This window comes from Cupressus sempervirens, chromosome 3, assembly GCF_028749045.1.
Source record: "Cupressus sempervirens isolate cs-2001-9-10 chromosome 3, ASM2874904v1, whole genome shotgun sequence".
Taxonomy (NCBI): Eukaryota; Viridiplantae; Streptophyta; class Pinopsida; order Cupressales; family Cupressaceae; genus Cupressus; species Cupressus sempervirens.
Genome location: NC_143120.1, coordinates 365,479,789 through 365,500,599, shown reverse-complemented (window position 1 = coordinate 365,500,599; position 20,811 = coordinate 365,479,789). Strand labels below are relative to the sequence as shown.

Here is a 20,811-nt window from a genome sequence, read left to right as displayed (position 1 = left end):
AGGTCATCTACCATGGATACATAGGTTGATTTTCAGAGAGAGGGCACCTACTATTTTCCCTATATTAGGTTTGTCAGTTGATGAGGCCATGCATAACACCTAGTTATGGGGGTGATTTAGGGAGTTGGAGATTTTTTTGCAACTATCAAATCAATTTTGAGTGATGAGGTTGGCCAGTATTTGATGTCTCATCAATGTTCTAGATCATTATCTAGTGCTTCATCTTCAAGAGACTTGTATAGTGTAGCAGACATCCTTTCACTGACTAGCTCAGAGGGTCTCACTAGAGTGCTAGCACAAGATACTATGATTAATCTTTTTGAGGATCTATTATATTCATATAGATTCATATCAATGCATCTCAGCATATCCATATCAATTGATTCAACATCATGTCCATTGTAGTATTGGGACACATCCTCAGACACATTCCTCTCATTGATCACCAGGAAGTGGTCATGGTGGTAGTACACATCATGATCCACCTATTGACCATTATTTTTATGTAAAGGTACATATACATACTAGTATAGACCCTTCATCCAGTGTAGGGCATGGTCAGAGTTCAAATGTGGGCCTTGATGATGTTGACTTAAGATTGTCGACCACATGATAGATGGACTTTTTGACACGTGATGATTCTACTTCTATGCCATCTCATCTAGTAAGTCCACTTGGCTTGTCATCATTAGGGCATGTGTTAGTCACTAGTCATCCTACCATAGATTTAGAGATGGAACTAGATGAGGCCCAACAAAATCTAGATATATTGGTGGGCACGATTGATGTTAGGCAACCTAAGTATTATCAAATGCCAGCATTTACACAGGTATTTTTTTGTTTATGTTAAAATTTCAATGTTTGTTCAACTAAGAATTTATGCATGTATACATATTGTACCTTTTTAATTATAAATTTTTAAATTTTATTTTTTGCACATGTATGTATATATTGTAGGGGGATATGCCTCTTTTTACTCCATCTTTTATGTTAGATCTTGTACATCATCGAGACTCATTCAATGATGTTAGTAGTGGACTGGTGAGTTTTAAATTTAATAGATAAATTGCATGAAATTTGTAAATTTAAAAGATTTTTAATTTAATATAAAATTATGTACATTGATATCACTTTCTCTTGAATATATATAGGGGTCAAAAATTCCTAGTGAGCATCCTGATAGTCCATCTTTAGACTAGACTGTGAGGAGACATCACGATGATAGTCCTGCAGCTGACCATCTATAGTTTTTATATATTATAGATTATTTGATCTAGACTCTCATCTAGATTATAGATGTTTTTGTTATTTGTTTGATGATTGATACATATATTGTAGACTTGAGAACGATGTTCGATACATGTGTTTATGTTCATGTTCATATACATGTTTGATGATTGACCTACATATATTCATTCTCTAGACATTTCTTTTACATGTTAGATTATGTTGGATAATGTTTTATTATGTTGGATTATGTTAGATTATGTTAAAAGATTATTTTGGATTATTAAAGATTATGTGTTTTTTAAATGTTAGATTATGCTATATTATGTTGGATAATGTTCTATTATGTTGGATTATGTTAGATTATGTTCTTTTACATGTTAGATTATGTTAGGTTATGTTGGTTTATGAAATTAATGTATACATATGTGGTTAATTTTTTTCTATGCAAGTGATATTTAGATATAATTAAATTCCTAATTAGTTACATAATTCCTAATTCCTAACATTACAAGTGATATTTATATATGATTAAAGTCTAGTTCTAATTTCATCCCCTTAAGACAAGTGTTTGAATTTCTTCTCTCAAGGCACATGTCCTAATTAGTTACATATAGGTTCCTAATTTCTATAAATAGTTACAAATCACAATTTAAACTTCACAAGTTAAATGAAAGAGTAAAAGTAATATATAATTAGTTACAAGTCCTAATTTCACCCCCTTAAGACACAAGTCCTACTTTCATCCCCTTAAGACAAGTGTTTGAATTTCTTCCCCTCAAGGAACATGTCCTAATTAGTTACATATAACTTCCTAAATTCTATAATTAGTTACAAATCACAATTTAAACTTGAAAAGTTAAATGAAAGAGTAAAAGTAATATATAATTAGTTACAAGTCCTAAAATGATCAACTTCAACCAAATTTCAAATTTCAAATAGTTCAACCAAATTTCAAAATGTTCAAGTTATTTAAAATTACAAGTTGTTTCTAGCTCATATCAAGTGAGTCATCTCATTGTTGGATAATGTTTAATATTTTGCTATGATCATCAATATCGAGCCTCTACTTACATATTCCAAGTCCTTTGATGGGATGAAGAGTTAGACTAGTGGCAATAACATGGTTACTATACTGAAATACCATATTGTTAGGTTGATAATCAGTGAAATGATCCCATTCTAAAGCACTTTACTTTTCTTCAAACACATTCCCTGTACAAAAACATAACATGCATACACATTTTAAAAACATCACATGGATTAATTAATTATTGAAAATATGTACACATATCCATATATATATATACATCAATCAAATAAGTCAATAAATTTGAATTCATAAAAAGCATAGATGTACATAGATGATTCAACTATATACTAACTTGTGGGAAACATGATTTCGTCACTTATTCTAGTCATTATTAGCTTCTGTCTCTGTATAATGCAACACCATAAATAATAGCTAACACCTTCTACATTTTCAAGTTTTGTCATGACTACAAAAACATTGCCTACATAAAGCATATGTATATAAATTCCATGTGTTATGTACATGAGTATATATATTAAATAAATTAACCAAAATTATGAAACAAATATGTGCATCTACATATACATACATACCAACTTTGATCAATCCTGAAATATGGTCATAATCACTAGAAATCAATGGAATATCATCATAGTTTTCATCCTTAAACTCATTCATATTGATAACATCTAGTGATACCAAAGTCCATTCATGCACATATACGTGTTCTTGATAAATGCAAGAATCATAGTTTTCATCAATGCAACTAAGAAAAAAATTTGAGTATTCTATTGTGTACAATAACCACACATTACTATATGTACTCATAACTGAATGCAAAGATTGTGTCTTCGCTACCCTCTTACATGCATGCATTGATCGTCTATCTCGACAACTGAATGTAAGGTCCATACATACATATAAAAAATGAGTTTTAAACATGTGTATACATAATTTAGTTAACACATAATGTTTTAAATATAAATTTGATTCAATTATAATATTCAAATTAATTTATACCTGATATATCCCAAAAAACTCTGAATCGTATGACTCAATCCGCTTGTGATGGCGTGTTATTTTTATTTTTTGGCGCCATAAAATGTGTTTAGTACCACTCAACCACATGATGAGAATTATTAATGTGATATCCTTTATAGTTCATTTGATACTTTCTTGAAGCACATTTGATACAAGCTCCTGCACCATCATGCTCACCCTTTCCATGTCCACTCTCAAAAAAACTCTGAATGTGTGGTATATTTAGATATCAATGATATTTACATAATGTATAAAATGGTCTATCGTATTTAAATTGTGTTGCACATCCATTTGACCATACAAAATGTTTTTCCATTTTTATGCCTTTGTTTTTCAAGTATTCAATGTCTTAAAACAATGTTTCACAAAATGTGTGTCGTGTTCTTTGTCATCACTAATGTAAAAGTGATACTCTTTTTTAATGACTCATGCTTGATCTTTACTTTCAACACAATCCAAATCAATTTGTGCATGTTGATAAGACACTTGAACCATAAAAGTAACCTACCTTGTATATAGTATTCCACTTGAAGTTGTTTCAGAGAAATGAAAGAGTAATTGTCTACAACATCAACAATAGATAAAATTGTTTCGAGTGGAAAAGTTTCTCTTAGTGTTTAAAACTATTCTACTTGCCACTTAGCAAAGAAAGCATGACATATATATGGTTGAACCAATTTAGAAAAATTTGACATAATTCTCCAGCAAGTATATCATCCTCTACATATTCCAACCTTCTTGATTCTTTTCCAACTTTTGTTTCTAACTTTATGTTATTATAGCTCTTACATTTTACCATCCTCATCATATCAGTATCTTCATCTCTCAAAGGAAATTTAGTCTGGTTACCACATGTTTCACAAGTTCCTCTTATGCAATCTATTTCACCTATTGCACGATCATTTGGTTTCTCACATAACATTGATGTTATGAATTGGCTCCCTCATTTATGAAAAGAATTTTGAGAGCCGCCACTTTCTTCTATCATCTTTCAGAGCCCTTGATAAATTAAAAATCAAATTCAATTTGATATCAAAAACAACATGTTTCAATAGATCTATTTATCTTCACAAAATAGGGTTTCAATCTTCCAAACATTGTTTGTCCAAGCTTAATTTTTTCCACAATCCTATCAAATCAAGGAACTCTACACATTAGCTCACCCAATTTCCTTCTAATGTACTATCATAAAAATCATTTCTCCTTTTTAGATAATACATTAATATCATCTTTCAACGATACCCAATATGAGATGATAGTGGAGAGACATATCTTGTTTTTTACATAATTTCTTATTAAATATAGACGTGAGTATCACTCTTCCTGCAATGGATTTATCTACAAATCTCATTTTTCCCAATGGAATGTAACCCTTCCTGAACACTTTCAACAATATCTTTTTATATTTTAGAAGTCTTCCTCTATTTTATACTTGTATCTATAACCAATAGTTTCAATGAATCTTTTAGTTCATCCTTAAGAAGTGAAATTGATAACAGTATTGCCAAATTGTTCAATTATATCTTTAGACTTTTTATTCAATTTCCTCTTCATAGTATGTGTAGGTTGACTATCATATTCTCTCAAATTTTCCACATCCATTTTAATTAAATGATCTATGTTTCTATGATTAATTTTTCTCTTCAATCTTTGAGCTAGATTAACATTCTCATTTGTTGTTTGATCTTGGGCTGCAAGAAAAATTAAAATAAAGAATTAAGATACAACTTCTTTTTAGGGGACATATGTGTATATACATAACAAGTGAACTATTAAATTCAATTTTATCTAACCTTTAGATGATACTTCTTTGATATCCATTTCTTCATCTTCAATTTCCTCATGTCCAACATTTTCATCATCTACTACTGCACGTGCATGATATAACAACTAAAATCAAGCAAGTTTGTAAGGGGATTTGTCTCTAAAATTAACAATCAAAGATATAAAGATTGCCTAGACCTACAAATCTAGAGAGAGATTGTACTTGCAAGAGATGCATGCATACATACTTGTTTGAACTTTGGATGAACCTTCTCCAACCTCAGTAGGTTGTCCTAGTTGACTACATCCTAAATAAATTCATGATTTAGAAAACCATAATTAAAATGAACCCTAAGTTTAAATATTCATAATTTAAAAACCATAATCTAATAAACCCTAATCCTAAACATTCATAATTTAATAAAACCTAATCCTAAATATTCATAATCTAATAAAACCTTATCCTAAATATTCATAAATCAATAAAAATTAATCCTAAATATTTATAATTCAATAAACCCTTAATATTAAGTTAATAGTAACCCTAAGTTAATATTTACCATATTCCTAATGGGATAAACCCTAATGCTAACTATATACATACAAACAGTCTAGAATATGATTATACAATATATGTTAAATATGCATTGGAAAAAAGATTACAGATGCGTACCTTGCCTCCTATAGTATCGTGCTAAAGTTTTTTGATGATTTTCATCTTGTTGTTCATGAGTTCTTCTTCCTGCATATTTACTTGTTCTTTTATCTTTATTTCCCATGTCACAAATTCTTCTTCCAAATTTTGAAAACAAACAAGTTGTAAAATATTTCTTCCCTCGTAATTGACTTGTACAAATTATCTGATTGGATTTGAATGTTAAATTTTTTAATAACCAAAAATATTATTTATATAACAATATTTATTATAAAAAAAAAAAAAAAAAAAACCCTAAAGGTGGGACAAGAGTTTCGATCAAAACTAGCTAGGTAGTTTCCATCAAAACTACCTAAGGTTAACCACACACATAACCTACTTTTTTAGTTTTTATATAAACTTTAAGATTTTGTTTCTATGGAAACTAATGTTTATAGTTTTGATAGAAACTTAGTTTCTATTGAAACTAGATAATTACAAGTCTTCTCCAAATGTTAGAATATTTCGAGTGTTTTCCTAGCTTCTAGGCTCAATTACCTGATTCAAATGGAGCACTAAAGATGTGTCATGTTTCATGATAGAAGTACTCTAAACGAGCTTTCTAATGACTATGAATTTTATACATTTTGGATTTTTAAGGTATCCATTTTTTTTCTTGAATTGAAAAAAGCTATTTTATAAAAACTAAACCTCTATATTGGATGCTCATAGAAAAATAGTCACTAAGAGATTTTCTTTTTGAAAAATAGCTACAATCTCCATATTTGATTCCTCTTTCAATCAAAAAAATTAATTTTGAAGTAAGGTAAATATATAATAAGTTACATGTGTGAAAATCCACATATATCTAAACTAGTGTTGTGTCCACTTTAAACTCCAATAAAATATAAAATACTAAGGATAAAGACATTAGATCACCTCCATGATTTCAGTATGGATGTTAGAAAACAATATTCAAAAGAATCAAATTGATATCTATTTTAGAAAAAATGTTGTGTGTCAAAAGAAACATCACTCCTTAAAAATAACATTTTTTGATAACATACCAATTTTTGAGGGATAACATAGCAATTCAATTAAACCCTTAATATTAATTTAATCAGTAACCCTAAGTTAATATTTACCATATTCCTAATGGGATCAACCCTAATGCTAACTATATACATACAAAAATTTTAGAATATGATTGTACACTATATGTTAAATATGCATTGGAAAAAATATTGCACATGTGTACCTTGCCTCCTATAGTATCTTGCTAAAGTTTTTTTGATGATTTTTATCTTCTTGTTCATGAGTTCTTCTTCCTGCATATTTACTTGTTCTTTTATCTTTATTTACCATGTTGCACAGACAACTTGTAAAATATTTCCTCCCTCCCAATCAACTTGTATGAATTATGTAATTACATTTGAATGTTAAAATTTAAAAAAACAACAAATATTAATTATAGGACAATTTTTATTAAAAAAAAAAACCCTTAAAGGTGGGACAAGAGTTTCGATCAAAGCTACCTTAATCGATAGGAACTTAGTTTCTATCGAAACTATCTAGGTAGTTTCCATCAAAACTACCTAAGGTCAATTAATCACACACATAACTTGCTTTTTTAGTTTAGATAGAAACTTTAAGATTTTTTTTCAATGCAAACTAATCTTTATAGTTTTGATAGAAACTTAGTTTCTATTGAAACTAGCTAATTACAAGTCTTCTCCAAATGTTAGAATATTTCCAGTGTTTTCCTGGCTTGTAGGTTCAATTACCTGATTGAAATGGAGCACTGAAGACATGTCATTTTTTATGATAAAAGTGCTCTAAATGAGCTTTCTAATGACTATGAATTTTCTACATTTTGAATTATTTAGGTATACATTTTTTACGTGAATTGAAAAAAGCTATTTTATAAAAACTAAACCTCTATATTGGACACTCATAGAAAAATAGTCACTAAGAGAATTTTTTTTTGAAAAATAGCTACAACCTCTATATTTGATTCCTCTTTCAATCAAAAAAATAAATTTTGAAATAAGATAAATATATAATAAGTTACATGTGTCAAAAGCCACATATCTCTAAACTAGTGTAATGTCAACTTTAAATTCCAATAAAATATAAAAAACTAAGGATGAAGACATCACACCAGCTTCATGGTTTCAGTATGGATGTTAAAAAAAATATTCAAAAGAATCAAATTGATATATATTTTAGAAAAAAAGTTATGTGTGTCAAAAGCAACATCACTCTTTCAAAATAACATTTTTGATAACATACCAATTTCCAAGGGAGAAAAATTAAAATAAAATAAATTCAATTTTTAAAAAAATATATATATTTAGAATCAAGATGTAAAATTCTAAAAAAAACTCTAATTTATGTCATCTTCAAACTTATAACCATTAAATGGAAATTTGCATTTGAAAGTGAAAGTTTTCTCAAAAACTCATAGTTTAGTGTTAGTTTAGGTAAAAAAGTATAACCCACTATTATGGATTCACCTAGCAAGTAGATGACCATCACAGAGGAAAATACCTTTCAGAAAACATTCCACAATAATCTAAAGCTTGAGCAAGGACTAATGCATGTCACGTGTGTTAAAATAGAAAATAGAGATAGTTTGTGATGGAAAAATTTAGCCTCTTGAATGAGGGAACTAGAGATCATGAGGGAATTTGATGTTGAATGATGCATTCTCTACACTATCTAGCACAATTGTAACTTCCAATTATGCAGAGCTTCTTTTTGATGCTTCTCCAACTGCACAACTACCTCCAAAAGCCCCTCCTTTTGAAGCCCTACCAACCGAAGCTCCTCCACCTGAGACTCCTCTAAGTAAAGCCTTGCTCCCTATTGGTACTTCACTAGTAGAAGGACCCCAACTATAGAAAATATGTTGATTGGCAAATAAGTTGGCTTTACCAGCTACCGCCAAGTCTTTTACAAACCACCTATCCTCTTAGATATCTATGTGAATGATGTGAATGGGATTCATTCCTTCTACCATCTAGCTATGCAATGGAGGTAGGCACAAGATAAGAGTATCCATTATTGTTAACTCATTCATTCTAGAGAATTGTTAGTGTAAATTATATGAATCTTTAATAATAAACAAATAGCAAAGTGCAATTCCCTTCTTGGTTTTTAGGAAGCCAGCGTATAGTTAGCATCACAAATAGGCCACTACCATTTGTACTGATACTGATACTTTAAAAATCATTTTAACTAAAATGCATATTCAAAATCTTTAGACGAGAAAATTTCTGATGAATATCGGGTCCAACATGATCCTAGCCCCAAAACCTTGGAATTTATTCAATTGCCACTCCAAATGCACTTGAACAACCTATACTCTTGGATCAATCACATGACTCTTAATTTAAAGATAAGTGCAATATTATTTAAAGTGATTGGTTTAAATATTTTCAGTGCACAATTTTAATTATTAAATGCTAATTGAATATTAATAAAAAATTTTTTTTTTTACATTTTTAATGATTTCTTTACAGAGACAGATCATGTCTCTTGTGCAAAAGAAAAGGTGTCTATTCTTTTATTCATGGCATGCTTTAGAATAATTAATAAGTTTACAAAATATATTTAAAATATGTTATGAATCATGTGTTCAAATTTCTAATTATATTGTGTAAATTTATTTGTATGATCTATTATCATGATGAAAAATTTATAGAGAGAAATAGAATAACTATGATTTATTATCAAGATGAGAAAGTCACAAAAAATTCTACAAAGTAGAATAAAAAGATTTTGTTTAATCGGTTAAACTTAAAATTCTTATTAGTAGTTTCTAGTAGGCTAAGTACTATTGTGGCACATTTTAAATTTTAGGTTTTAAGTGGTGATTAAATTATTTGGTTTGTACCACTCAGAATTAATCGATTTTAACTTTTGTTATCAAACTAATATGTTGCATACCATAGATGTAAGATTTTTAACTTTGCAATTCTTAAAAAATACTTTTCTAAGATTTGATTGGGTGAATTCATTCACCTCTTATATTGCCCAGGTTTGATGGATTGTATAGTTGATTCTTATTGAGGTGAATGTGATTCATTTTTAATATATTTTTTAATGTAAGTGGGCTGGTTTATATTTTAATATTACATTTTTTATAATATAATTTTTGTCATTCGATTAAAAATGCTAAAATAAATATTTCTTATATTAATAATCATATAAGAAATATTATTATTATAAAGATATTATAATTTATTTACAATATAATAGTATAACATGATATATATGCAAATTTTATATATATATATATATATATATATATATATATATATATATATATATATATATATATATATATATATATATATATATATATATATATATATATATATATATATATATATATATATATATATATATATATATATATATATATATATATATATATATATATATATATATATATATATATATATATATATATATATATATATATATATATATATATATATATATATATAATTCTATTAATAAATAAAATTATAATTATAATTATAATTAATATCATTATACAAAAATATAAATATATAATATTTTTATTAATTAGAATATTTTATAAACTCTAATTAATTTATTAAATTAAAACTATATTTATATAAAATCTAAAGGCAAGTACTAAGTCACTATGTGGCACTTGTTAATAACTATTTCATGTACCTTTTGTTTCATATATAAAAAAAGATTTAAGTGCAATTTGTTCAACAATTCTTACAAAAATATATTTCTACTAATACATTTTGTAGTGATAGGAGCCCTTAGATTCTTGAGGACTTTGTTGAGGGATGGTAATGTTCATTAAAATTTTAGGTGGATTAAATATAATATTTATGTTAATTTTTTGTTAGATCAATTTGATTTGTGAATAATGACAAATCATAATTAGTTTTTTAAATTTATGCACTACAAATTTAATATTTTTTAAACAAAAATTAAAGGTAATTAATTAAGGTTATCAAATTTTTAAGTATGTCAATCATATTTGATTTTGTCTTATTATTGGATGACCAATTTCATAATTTCTCACATAATATGAAAATAATTGAAGGTCATCAAATCTTTTGGTGGGTAAAATTAAAGACTTGTCAACAAAGATATAAATAAATAAATAAGAGGATGATGTTCCTTATGATCAAATCTTAGGAAGATCACTTAATTGATTTAAGTAAACAAAGATTGCAAACAACTAAGAAAATGTCATAGTATTCTTGAGATAAATTCTTGTAAGTTAAATCTTAGTTGGATTCATATAATGTCTTGTGAATAAAGATAGATTTAGATTGATATTAACCTAGAAATTGATGTTTGTACATTTTAAGATTGGATGCTAAAATGAATTTTGTGTTAAAACAATAATAATAAAATAATATTTTTCGAGTCAAATCTTTAGGTGGACCAATTTAAAGAGTTGTGAACAAAGATCAAAGACAAGTAAGAGTATCATTGGTCAAATCTAAGTGGGAAACTTAAATGATTCATGTAATTCAAAGGTTGCAAACATTTAAGAAAAGTTCATAGTATTCTTGGTATTTGTATATCAAATAAAAGTGAAAAAGAATTTTTTTTTTAATTAAATATAAATATCAAGGGACTAAAGTACATTAAAAAAATCATAATAAGCCTACTTACACATATGGTTAGAAGCCCACTTCACCAAACAATCAACAACACTATTCCGTTCCCTGGGAATATGATTGAAAGTAACAGACTCCAAAGAAGTACACAAATTATGAATTTGGTCCACAATCAAAGCTAACTTCGAACTAACAACATCAAAATGTTGTCAATTCAATAGATGTATCACCACGTATGAGTCATATTCATAGATAAGCCTTCTCCAACCAAGGTCACAAGCATTCTTCATAGCATACAAAATAGCTATGGCCTCCATCAAGTTGTTATAACTTCAATTTATATTTTTCATATTTTAATTTCTATTTACATAATTTTTTTAATTATAATAAACTTTAATTTTTTCATGGTGTCATTCTATAAGTAATTTACATGAAATTATAATTTAAAAAACATAAACACCCCTTAAAAAATTTAACGAAATAAACATTTTCTATATAAAATAATTTAGCTTTATTTGATAAAATAAATTAAATCAAACAATTAAAAATTAAAAATTAAAATAAAATTTAAATTCTAATATGCTAAATAATTGTAAAGATATCTAATTCTAACTACTCAATTCTCGTAAGGTCTTTAACAAATGAGAAAATTATGTGTGTGTGTGTGTGTGTGTGTGTGTGTGTGTGTGTGTGTGTGTGTGTGTGTGTGTGTGTGTGTGTGTGTGTATACACATATATATATACACACATATATATATACATATACACACATATACATATATATACATATATACATACATACATATATATGTATATGTATATATGTATGTATATATACATATATACATATATACATATATATATACATATATACATATATATATACATATATACATATATATAGATACATATATACATATATACATATATACATACATACATACATATATATATATATATATATATATATATATATATATATATATATATATATATATATATATATATATATATATATATATATATAAATATATATATAAATATATATATATATATATATATATATATATATATATATATATATATCTGTGTGTGTGTGTGTGTGTGTGTGTGTGTGTGTGTGTGTGTGTGTGTGTGTATGTATATTTTAGTTACATTATATTGCTAACATTTCTTTATATATAATTTGGACATTTTCCATTTCTTATTTTATAATTCTTCAATGTTGCATTCCATAAACTACGCACAACAAGTGAGAATTTCACTTCTACATATGAAATCTCACTCAATAAATTTATAATTAACTAACAAAAGTAATGGATTTAAATACAAATCAAAATCAGATCAACTCTATAGATACATGATCAAAAATTTGTTTGGGAGCAGTATGTATCGTAAAATCTTGTGAAAAAGGATAATGAATGTGATAATGCCTTAGTTTAATCAAACATGCGTGTGGACTCAATAGAGATAAGAAAGTGTACCTATCAGTGCTAGAAGTAAAATCATATCTATATATCTTAGACATACATTTATAGACTCCTCACAATATGCCAAGGACATAGAAGTGGTTTCTATATATCAAAGACATATTATTAATTGATTCTCACAACTTACCAAAGATGTATTAGCCAGAGCTTTAGCTCTCCCATCACTTCCAACTGTAACTACTTGTCTCCTACACCTTAAGAGGTAATTTATTATTTACATGTTCATAAACTTTAATTCATATAATTTATATTATGTAGGGTTACATTTAAATGAATTCTACAATTGACCATCATCATATTTTCCAGAATCACACATGGATGAATTCAATAATTTATGCAGAGGTTGAAACCATTATAAAATAGTTGAGCATAACATTATACTCTTTTGAAATATAATTCTTATGGTTTATGTCTAAGTTTGAATTATACATCTCATCATATAACTAAATTATATGTTAAATAACTTTTCTACCAAAACCATCTCTTCCTTAATAAAAAAATGTTCATCAAAGAATAAAAAAAAAATCTCTATTAAGCATCTTGTTAGATGATGAAGGAAATGAGGGAAATACTACCAAGTGGAAATTCCTTATCTAGAGCCCTAGTAAATCAACTTGAAGGTGACCAAGAGAAACTCTCATAGTATTGTACTATGGTAGTGCATTACATTCTAAAGCATAGTTTAGACTTTGAGCCTTTCCTTTTGTAGAAAGAAGATATGAATTTTGAATAATGCTATGAAAAAATGGAAAAAGATGGAATTTGGGGAGACCATTGTGAGATTTATGCAACTTCTAGGGTAACTTGAACTAACATTCACATGCACCATTTGAAGGATGAAGTATCCAAAAACTCTAATTTTGATAGCCTAGATACTCCCACACTCTATCTCTCATATCATGACAAAAAATACTACAATAGTTTGTACTTCATTAATAACAATGCCAATTTTGTGTAGCGAGTATAATCAAAGAACAAGTATTTCTAACCAAGAACCTATAAAGTTTTTTATGGATGAAAAAGGGTGCAATGATACTTGAAAAACTTGCAAAGAAGACAAATTATTGTAGGAACTAGATGTATTTCACAGGTACCAAGGAAACAAAAATAATAGAGATAAAAATTATCTAACCAATGTTTTTCTAATAGACACAAAATGTTATGAGCAAATTTTTCACCTTAGCACTATAGTGCTAAAATTTTATATATAAAACTATCTACAAAACTCTTGCACCTTTCAAAGGTGCAAGTACTAGTAATAATAACAAGAGTTTCGTAGAGCTAGAGTCCCACCTTATACAAAAAAATGAAAAGTATATTAGGAAAAGAAGATATGATATTAACAGTTAAGGTACATGAATGAATCTATATGTTTTTTTAAATATTCCTGCTACCATTTGATTTTGTAGACAATTCAATTTTTTAGATATTTAGAACACACCTAATTGATTCTATAAAATATGAATTAATAGATTACATTTTTTCATAAATATGAATTCAAACATTTCATACATCATTTAAGTCATTTTCCATTTGTGAGAATCGACATCCTTAAAAGTGGTGAAACTCGAAGCTCAAATTAGGAAAATAAAGGGAAGTGTGACTTCCCACAAGACCATCAAGATGGCTAGATATGTTATTTGGCATATATATTAATGAAGTTGACAAGGCTTGTATTAGGAATTTAAATCTCTACTCATTTTGCAAATTTATCAATTTACAAATAATATTTATTCTATTGAACCTTATGGTTTGACTTTGTAGATGGAATACTATACAAATTGTATCTCTTAAATATTGTGGAGATAGTTTGGAGTTTGTAGATTTACTAACATTTCTTTTTTCTAATGGACCTCTTGATTTGAGATTGTAAATGGAATAATATATAAATTTAATCTTTTAATTAGCGAGTGTGGAGATAGTGTGGAGGTAATTTGGAGTTTGCTAATTTATGAATATCAAGAAACCTTAATTCTACTGAAGAGGTTACGGTTTGACTTTGTAGATGGAGTAATATAAAAAAATTCTCTTGTAGTGTGGAGATAGTCTGGAGTTTACAAATTTAATAACAAATAAATTTTTCTCTAATGGAGCCCATGAGATTGGACTAATATGTAAACTTTAATCTATTGAATTGGTCAGTTCATGACTTGATCGTATGGTTTGAGTTTTTAGACAGGATAATATATAAATTGTATCTCTATAATTTAGGAGAATGGAGATAGTTTGGAGTTTGTAGATGGAATAATAAATAAACTTTTCCCTATAGGATCCCATGATTTAACTTTGTAAGTGGAATAATAAATATATTTAAATAGGGTGGAGGTAGTTTGAAGTTGGAAAATTGAATAATAAATAAACTTTCTTTTTCTAACACTATGCTTTGGAATATTGTTTAAATTTTACAATCTGTTGAAATGATATCCAAGATAGTTTGGAGTTTGTAAATAGAATAATATACAATTTTTAATCTCTTGAATTAGTGAATCTAGAGGTAGATTGGAGTTTTTAGATTTAATAGAGATAATCTTTCTCTACTGAGCTAGGATTGAATTTTTAAATGAAATAATATTATTTTAAAAACTATAATTTGAAATTTATAGTTATTCTATCAAATCTTATAAAATTGGGTCTCAAAATTGAATTAATAGATTAAATAAATAGATTAAATAAGAAACTATAGTCCCCTAAACCTCATAGTTTGAGTCTACTAATAATAAAATGAGATATAACTTAAGCCCAATAAGCCCCATAATTCAATATTTGTAGATTAGATTAAAAAAAAGAACTGTAGTCCACCTACATCATTGTTTGCAAATTTTATCCAGTGGACCCCATTTTTTGAAATTTAAGAGTCCAAGACTAAGAGAATGGTGATTTTCTTGGAAAACCCCGTATTCTATATGTTGGTAAAGAGATGTTCATGAGAATGTCATCTCTCATATGTGCCCTCTTTCTCCCACTCTTCTCCATATACTATCATTCGAGCCTTTAATGCAAATCTCCCAAAAATTCCCATAATGTCATTTAGTAGCATGACAGCTCTGCGGGTTCTATATCTGAGCTACACATATTTTTGCATATTGCCTTCTTGCATTGAAAGATGAAAATTCTGAAGTGGTTGAAATCGAGGAGAACAAAGATTGATAAGATATCAGTGTGTGATTTCTAAAGAGTCTCACGTATTGTGATATATACAAACACCCGATCAGATAAGTTAACTTAGGTGTCTTCAACATTTTCAATTTTCAGTGAATGCCAAAGGGGGTATCATCTAGCTACAACTACAGTCTTTGTGAACACTTCAAGGACCATACGATTACATATGTTTATCCGCATTTTTAAAAAAAAAAAATGATACTACATCATAGGAGATAGATAATTTTTAACAAATAATACACTAAATTAAAGACATAATATAATTTATTTTAGGAGACTTAATATAATGCATCCTATAGGAAGTTTGCATGCTATCTTATGCTCTCATTGAGATTCAAAGAAAGCCTCATCATAGAATTTAAAAGAAAAGTTAATGAATTATATGCTTAGCATGCTCATGACGAATCTTTATGAACATGAGAAAGATACAAATTATTTTTTATGTTGATTTTTTTATAATATTGGATTCAAATTAAAATTATTGTTTATACCTTGATTAATATTACAACAATGTTAATGAAGCCATGACAGCTAGAATTCATCAACACATGTGCAGAAACATCTGGTCTCATCACATAAGAGATGATTAACAATTTTGTAGCTTTGGCCTATCACCAAAGAAACGTAATGCTTCTAGTAGAGAATCCTCATAGTTTGATTAATAGTCTCCTTTAAGGAGGTGACCTAATAACTAATGGTGATCTTGGGTAGTAGAAGTAGTTGTGTAGTTTCTACATAGTTTGTAATGGAGATCCAAACCATCTTATTGCAAAAGAAAATGGTCAAATTTTAGTGAATTAATTATTTTTTGTTCTCTGTACTTCCTCACAATCTCTTGACCTTTTTCTAAAATGTTAAATTAATCATCTCACAATGTTAAACATCTCGACATTAAACATCTAAAGAAAATCTCAAATCTTATAAGAAAGAATCAAGCTAAGGAGGGACATAATACAAATTGAGAAATACATAATTGAATGTAAAATAAGTGCTATAATATTACATTGAAATCTCTTAATTTTAAAAGTATATTCCAATGGTACTGCATATTTCATGCTATTCTAATATATTGGTTCTAATTTGGCTCTATCAATTAAATCTAGAAAATTTGCAACATTCTATGTATTTCATCTTGGATTTAGAGTAATTTCCTATCATAGAAATCTACAATATAGAAGTGTTACACATTCTTCCAAAGTAGACTATAAATATATAATATAAAATCACTCTAGGAATAATTACTAGTGTACAATTATTGGTTATACAAGGCTAAATTTATTTTGGGGGCAATCAAATATAAACACTAATTGATATACCATGACAATAAAATAATAATATTATTTATAACACTAATAGAAAATGGAATAGAAGTAAAACAATATAATCTCTAGGTTGGGCATAATCTCCAATGTGATAACTAGTAGTTTACATTATTTGATGGTTTTTATGTTTATATACACAATTTTATCATAAATATATTTAAATTGTTTATAAGTGTTTTATTTGTAAGTGATTTTATAGAATAGAAGTCATATCAAATTTTATTTTTAAATCAATCTATAAAGTATTTTTTTGAATTATTTATAATTTTTAAAATTGTATTTTATTTTTAAGAACTTAATCTATAATAAAATCTATATATTTGAAATTTTAGATTGCATAACAAATAAAAATAAGAAAACTGAGGTATATGCAAGACATTGTGAAGTATGACCTACAAAGTGACAATTAAAAATAGTGATAAATAATAGAATAAAGAAAAATTAAATGATAGTAGCAAGAAATAATGACAAGTCATGAATGCCTTAATTTAAGATGTAAATACCCTCAAATAAGATTACCCACTCAAAACATTAGGGTGAAATTGATTAATTTTCTTTTCCAACCATAGAAACTGAATGCATTAGTTCATCTTTTTAATTCCTCTTTTTAAGGATACAAGATCTCCAGACATGTGAAATACTAGAAACATAGTTCACAATTATAGAGAGAACATAAAATTAGCATCAAACTAGCAGCTCAATGGTACATAAATCATAATCAAAGTAGAACATGGCATTTTATGATAACTTACCAAATTTAAAAATAGCTAGAACACCAAGCAATAGGAAAATAATGATGATGAAGATTTTTTTCCCTTTTATGCGCGTTCAGCCTGACACAACCTCTAAGGATTTTGATCCTACGACCACAGAAGTTGCGATAAATTTCCATACAAAATAGTTAAGTTGTATGTTTCACAATTATTATTGCATTTTTAAATCATACTCTTTGTTGCCACCAACTCTGATGGAATGACTTGTAGTTGAACTCTAATATGAAAAGATCGGAGAATTGGATTGAGTTGTAGCAGGAGCATGGGAAAAACTGTATTTGAAAGTTGAAATAGGTAGATATAAGACCCTGAATGAAGAGTAATATTTGAAATTTTATCCTTGAACAAAAAATGAGGTGTTTACATGCCCTTATAACATTGAGAAGTTATAATTAAGAACAAGATTTTTTGATAAGCATTAATGCTTTTACAATTCTAGACAAAATGAATAATTTATAAATATATCCAAGATTTCCTTCTTGATAAAAGTACATCAGATTTCTACTAGGGGTATTCCTCAAGTATCCTCAAAAAGATAGATAGAGAAAGAAACTATTACAACCAGAAATAAATTCATGTACACAATACTATATATATTAATAGAAACCCAATAATTGCACCAAAATTATGTGTTAGAGCTAATGAGATTTTTTCTAAAATCTTTAGTACTAATTTTTGTTTAGAGGTTAGTATTAATATTTTCAATTATGGTAAAAACTTGAAAGAACAAGGCAATAGAGTTTATCTTTGAAATTTGATGGATTGTGCAAACACACCATATCACATTTCAAAAAGCTAGAATTCTACATGAGACTTCTACATGAGTGAAAGAAACATCATTATTTATTATATATATCCATCTTCCCAAACCAATTTTTTTAAAAAGAGCATAGTTCATCATTTAATACTAGTTGTGCACAAGAAGCTTTAGTATGGGATATGTTCTTTATAAAATTTGTGTTTACTGAGTTTTCTTTCATCTTCTTAATCAAAAGCTCTAATATGGGAAAAATGGGGTAGAGGGTCATATTTATAGCTTCAACCTTGGCTCTTGCAAACCAAGAAGATTTACTTACAATGAAATTTTTGTACATTTGGCGAGGATTGAAACCTAGTTTCATAGAATTTCAATACAACCTCACATTTTTAATATTTTAAAATAAATTTTCGATTCAAAGTCTCAAGGATGCTTGTCTCTCATATCAATCATTTATAAGTACCTTGAATAATTTCTTTCAACATTCAGAAACTTAAACTTGAATCGTCAAGTAAGAAAAGAAAATTATGCTCAGACATGAATGAAAGGTGTGGCCTAATTTAAGGTCCAACTCGTAGTCTTCAGACCCACATCCAGTTTCACTGTTTCACCTAGAATGAAAGTTGCACACATAATTGTGGGGATGATGTGGATGAAATTTAAGATAGTGCAATGACATGTCGCTATGCATGTAGCATAATAACACATAAAACCTCCAAGATGACATGTTCTTCTATGATTTTGCCAAATGCCACTATTTCATGAAACCATATTTTCACCTAAATTTGCTTCACTAGAAAATAAAGACTTCCTGATAAAATAGACACATCCAATAATATAGTAGAAAATTAAATTGAGAAATTATGTTTAATGAGAGTTTTTAGTTGGACTATAGTATAAAGATAATTTTTTGTGAACTGCACGACTACCCAAATAAGGCAAATAGAGAAAACGTGCTGATGGGAAGATCCTCATGTAACCTCAAAGCGCCAACAAATTAATGTCATTGTTTACATTATTGTTATTGTTTAGACGTGTTATTCGTTGAATTATTATCTTAATTATTAAATTCCTCCGCTTCATGAGTAAACCTCATCCTCTTCGATTGAAAGAAGTGCGAACAGTTCAGTTTGAGTTCTTCCATTTTGTCTCTCAAATCAGCCACCGTCACATTGTCATAATTCTCATGATGATGATTAAGTAACCATTCCTCGACTTGAGCGATGGATGAGAGAAGTTTCTTCGCCTCAGAAGCGTCCAGAGTGCCTTCACTCACTTGCTTCCTTCCCCTATTTCTCATGTTCACCACGCAACATCCGAGCTCATATTTGGCAACGTTCTTTTCCTTCCTTTCTTCATCCTCCCTGCGAAATTTCTCTGCGTCCGCTATCATTCTATGAATATCAATCTCTTGTTCGCTCAGTCTTCCTGCAAATTCATTGGTAATGGTAATCTCCTCGCGTGCTCCGCCTCGCAAGTCGTAGGCAGAAACATTCAGAGTCCCATCCACCTCCACTTCGAAGCACACTTTCACTCTTCGCACTTGAGCGAGGGCGCGAGGAATCCCCTTCAGTACGAAGTTTCCGAGTGGAATGTTGTCTGCAACTAAAAGTCTCTCCCCTTGGAAAACTCGAATATGTAGAGAGTCCTGATCGTCTAAAGACGTGGTGAGTTCGCATGTCTCTTTGAGGGCAGGAAGCCTTGTGTTCCGTGGGACAACTACCAACATTTCGCCTCCCACAACTGCGATCCCCAGACTCAACGGCGTCACATGAACATCCACCATCATTTTATATAATTATGTGAACGTACGTCAGATTACTTGTACTTAATCTCTGTCTATTTTGTTGTTGATTTTATGACTATGATATATTACCGCTTCATACAACATATTCCACTCATTTCTTTCTATATATTAGTCTACGCAAAACATGAAAAGGCAAGTGGAAGAGACTCCTTAAAAACAGAGCAAGCGAGAATTCAGAAA

At 28.2% G+C, this 20,811-nt stretch overlaps 1 protein-coding gene across 1 annotated transcript; it reads right to left on the bottom strand.

The window, feature by feature from the left end:
* Window positions 1-19,881: 19,881 nt before the first annotated feature.
* Window positions 19,882-20,610, bottom strand: LOC149566504 (heat shock 70 kDa protein 4-like). Its single transcript, XM_089816493.1, has one exon. The coding sequence runs from the start codon at window positions 20,608-20,610 to the stop codon at window positions 19,882-19,884; it is 729 nt and encodes a 242-aa protein (XP_089672619.1).
* Window positions 20,611-20,811: the final 201 nt, after the last annotated feature.

Bases quoted from the DNA above. Each gene is read 5' to 3' on its own strand.
- LOC149566504 (XM_089816493.1), bottom strand. From the start codon at position 20,610: ATGGTGGATGTTCATGTGACGCCGTTGAGTCTGGGGATCGCAGTTGTG.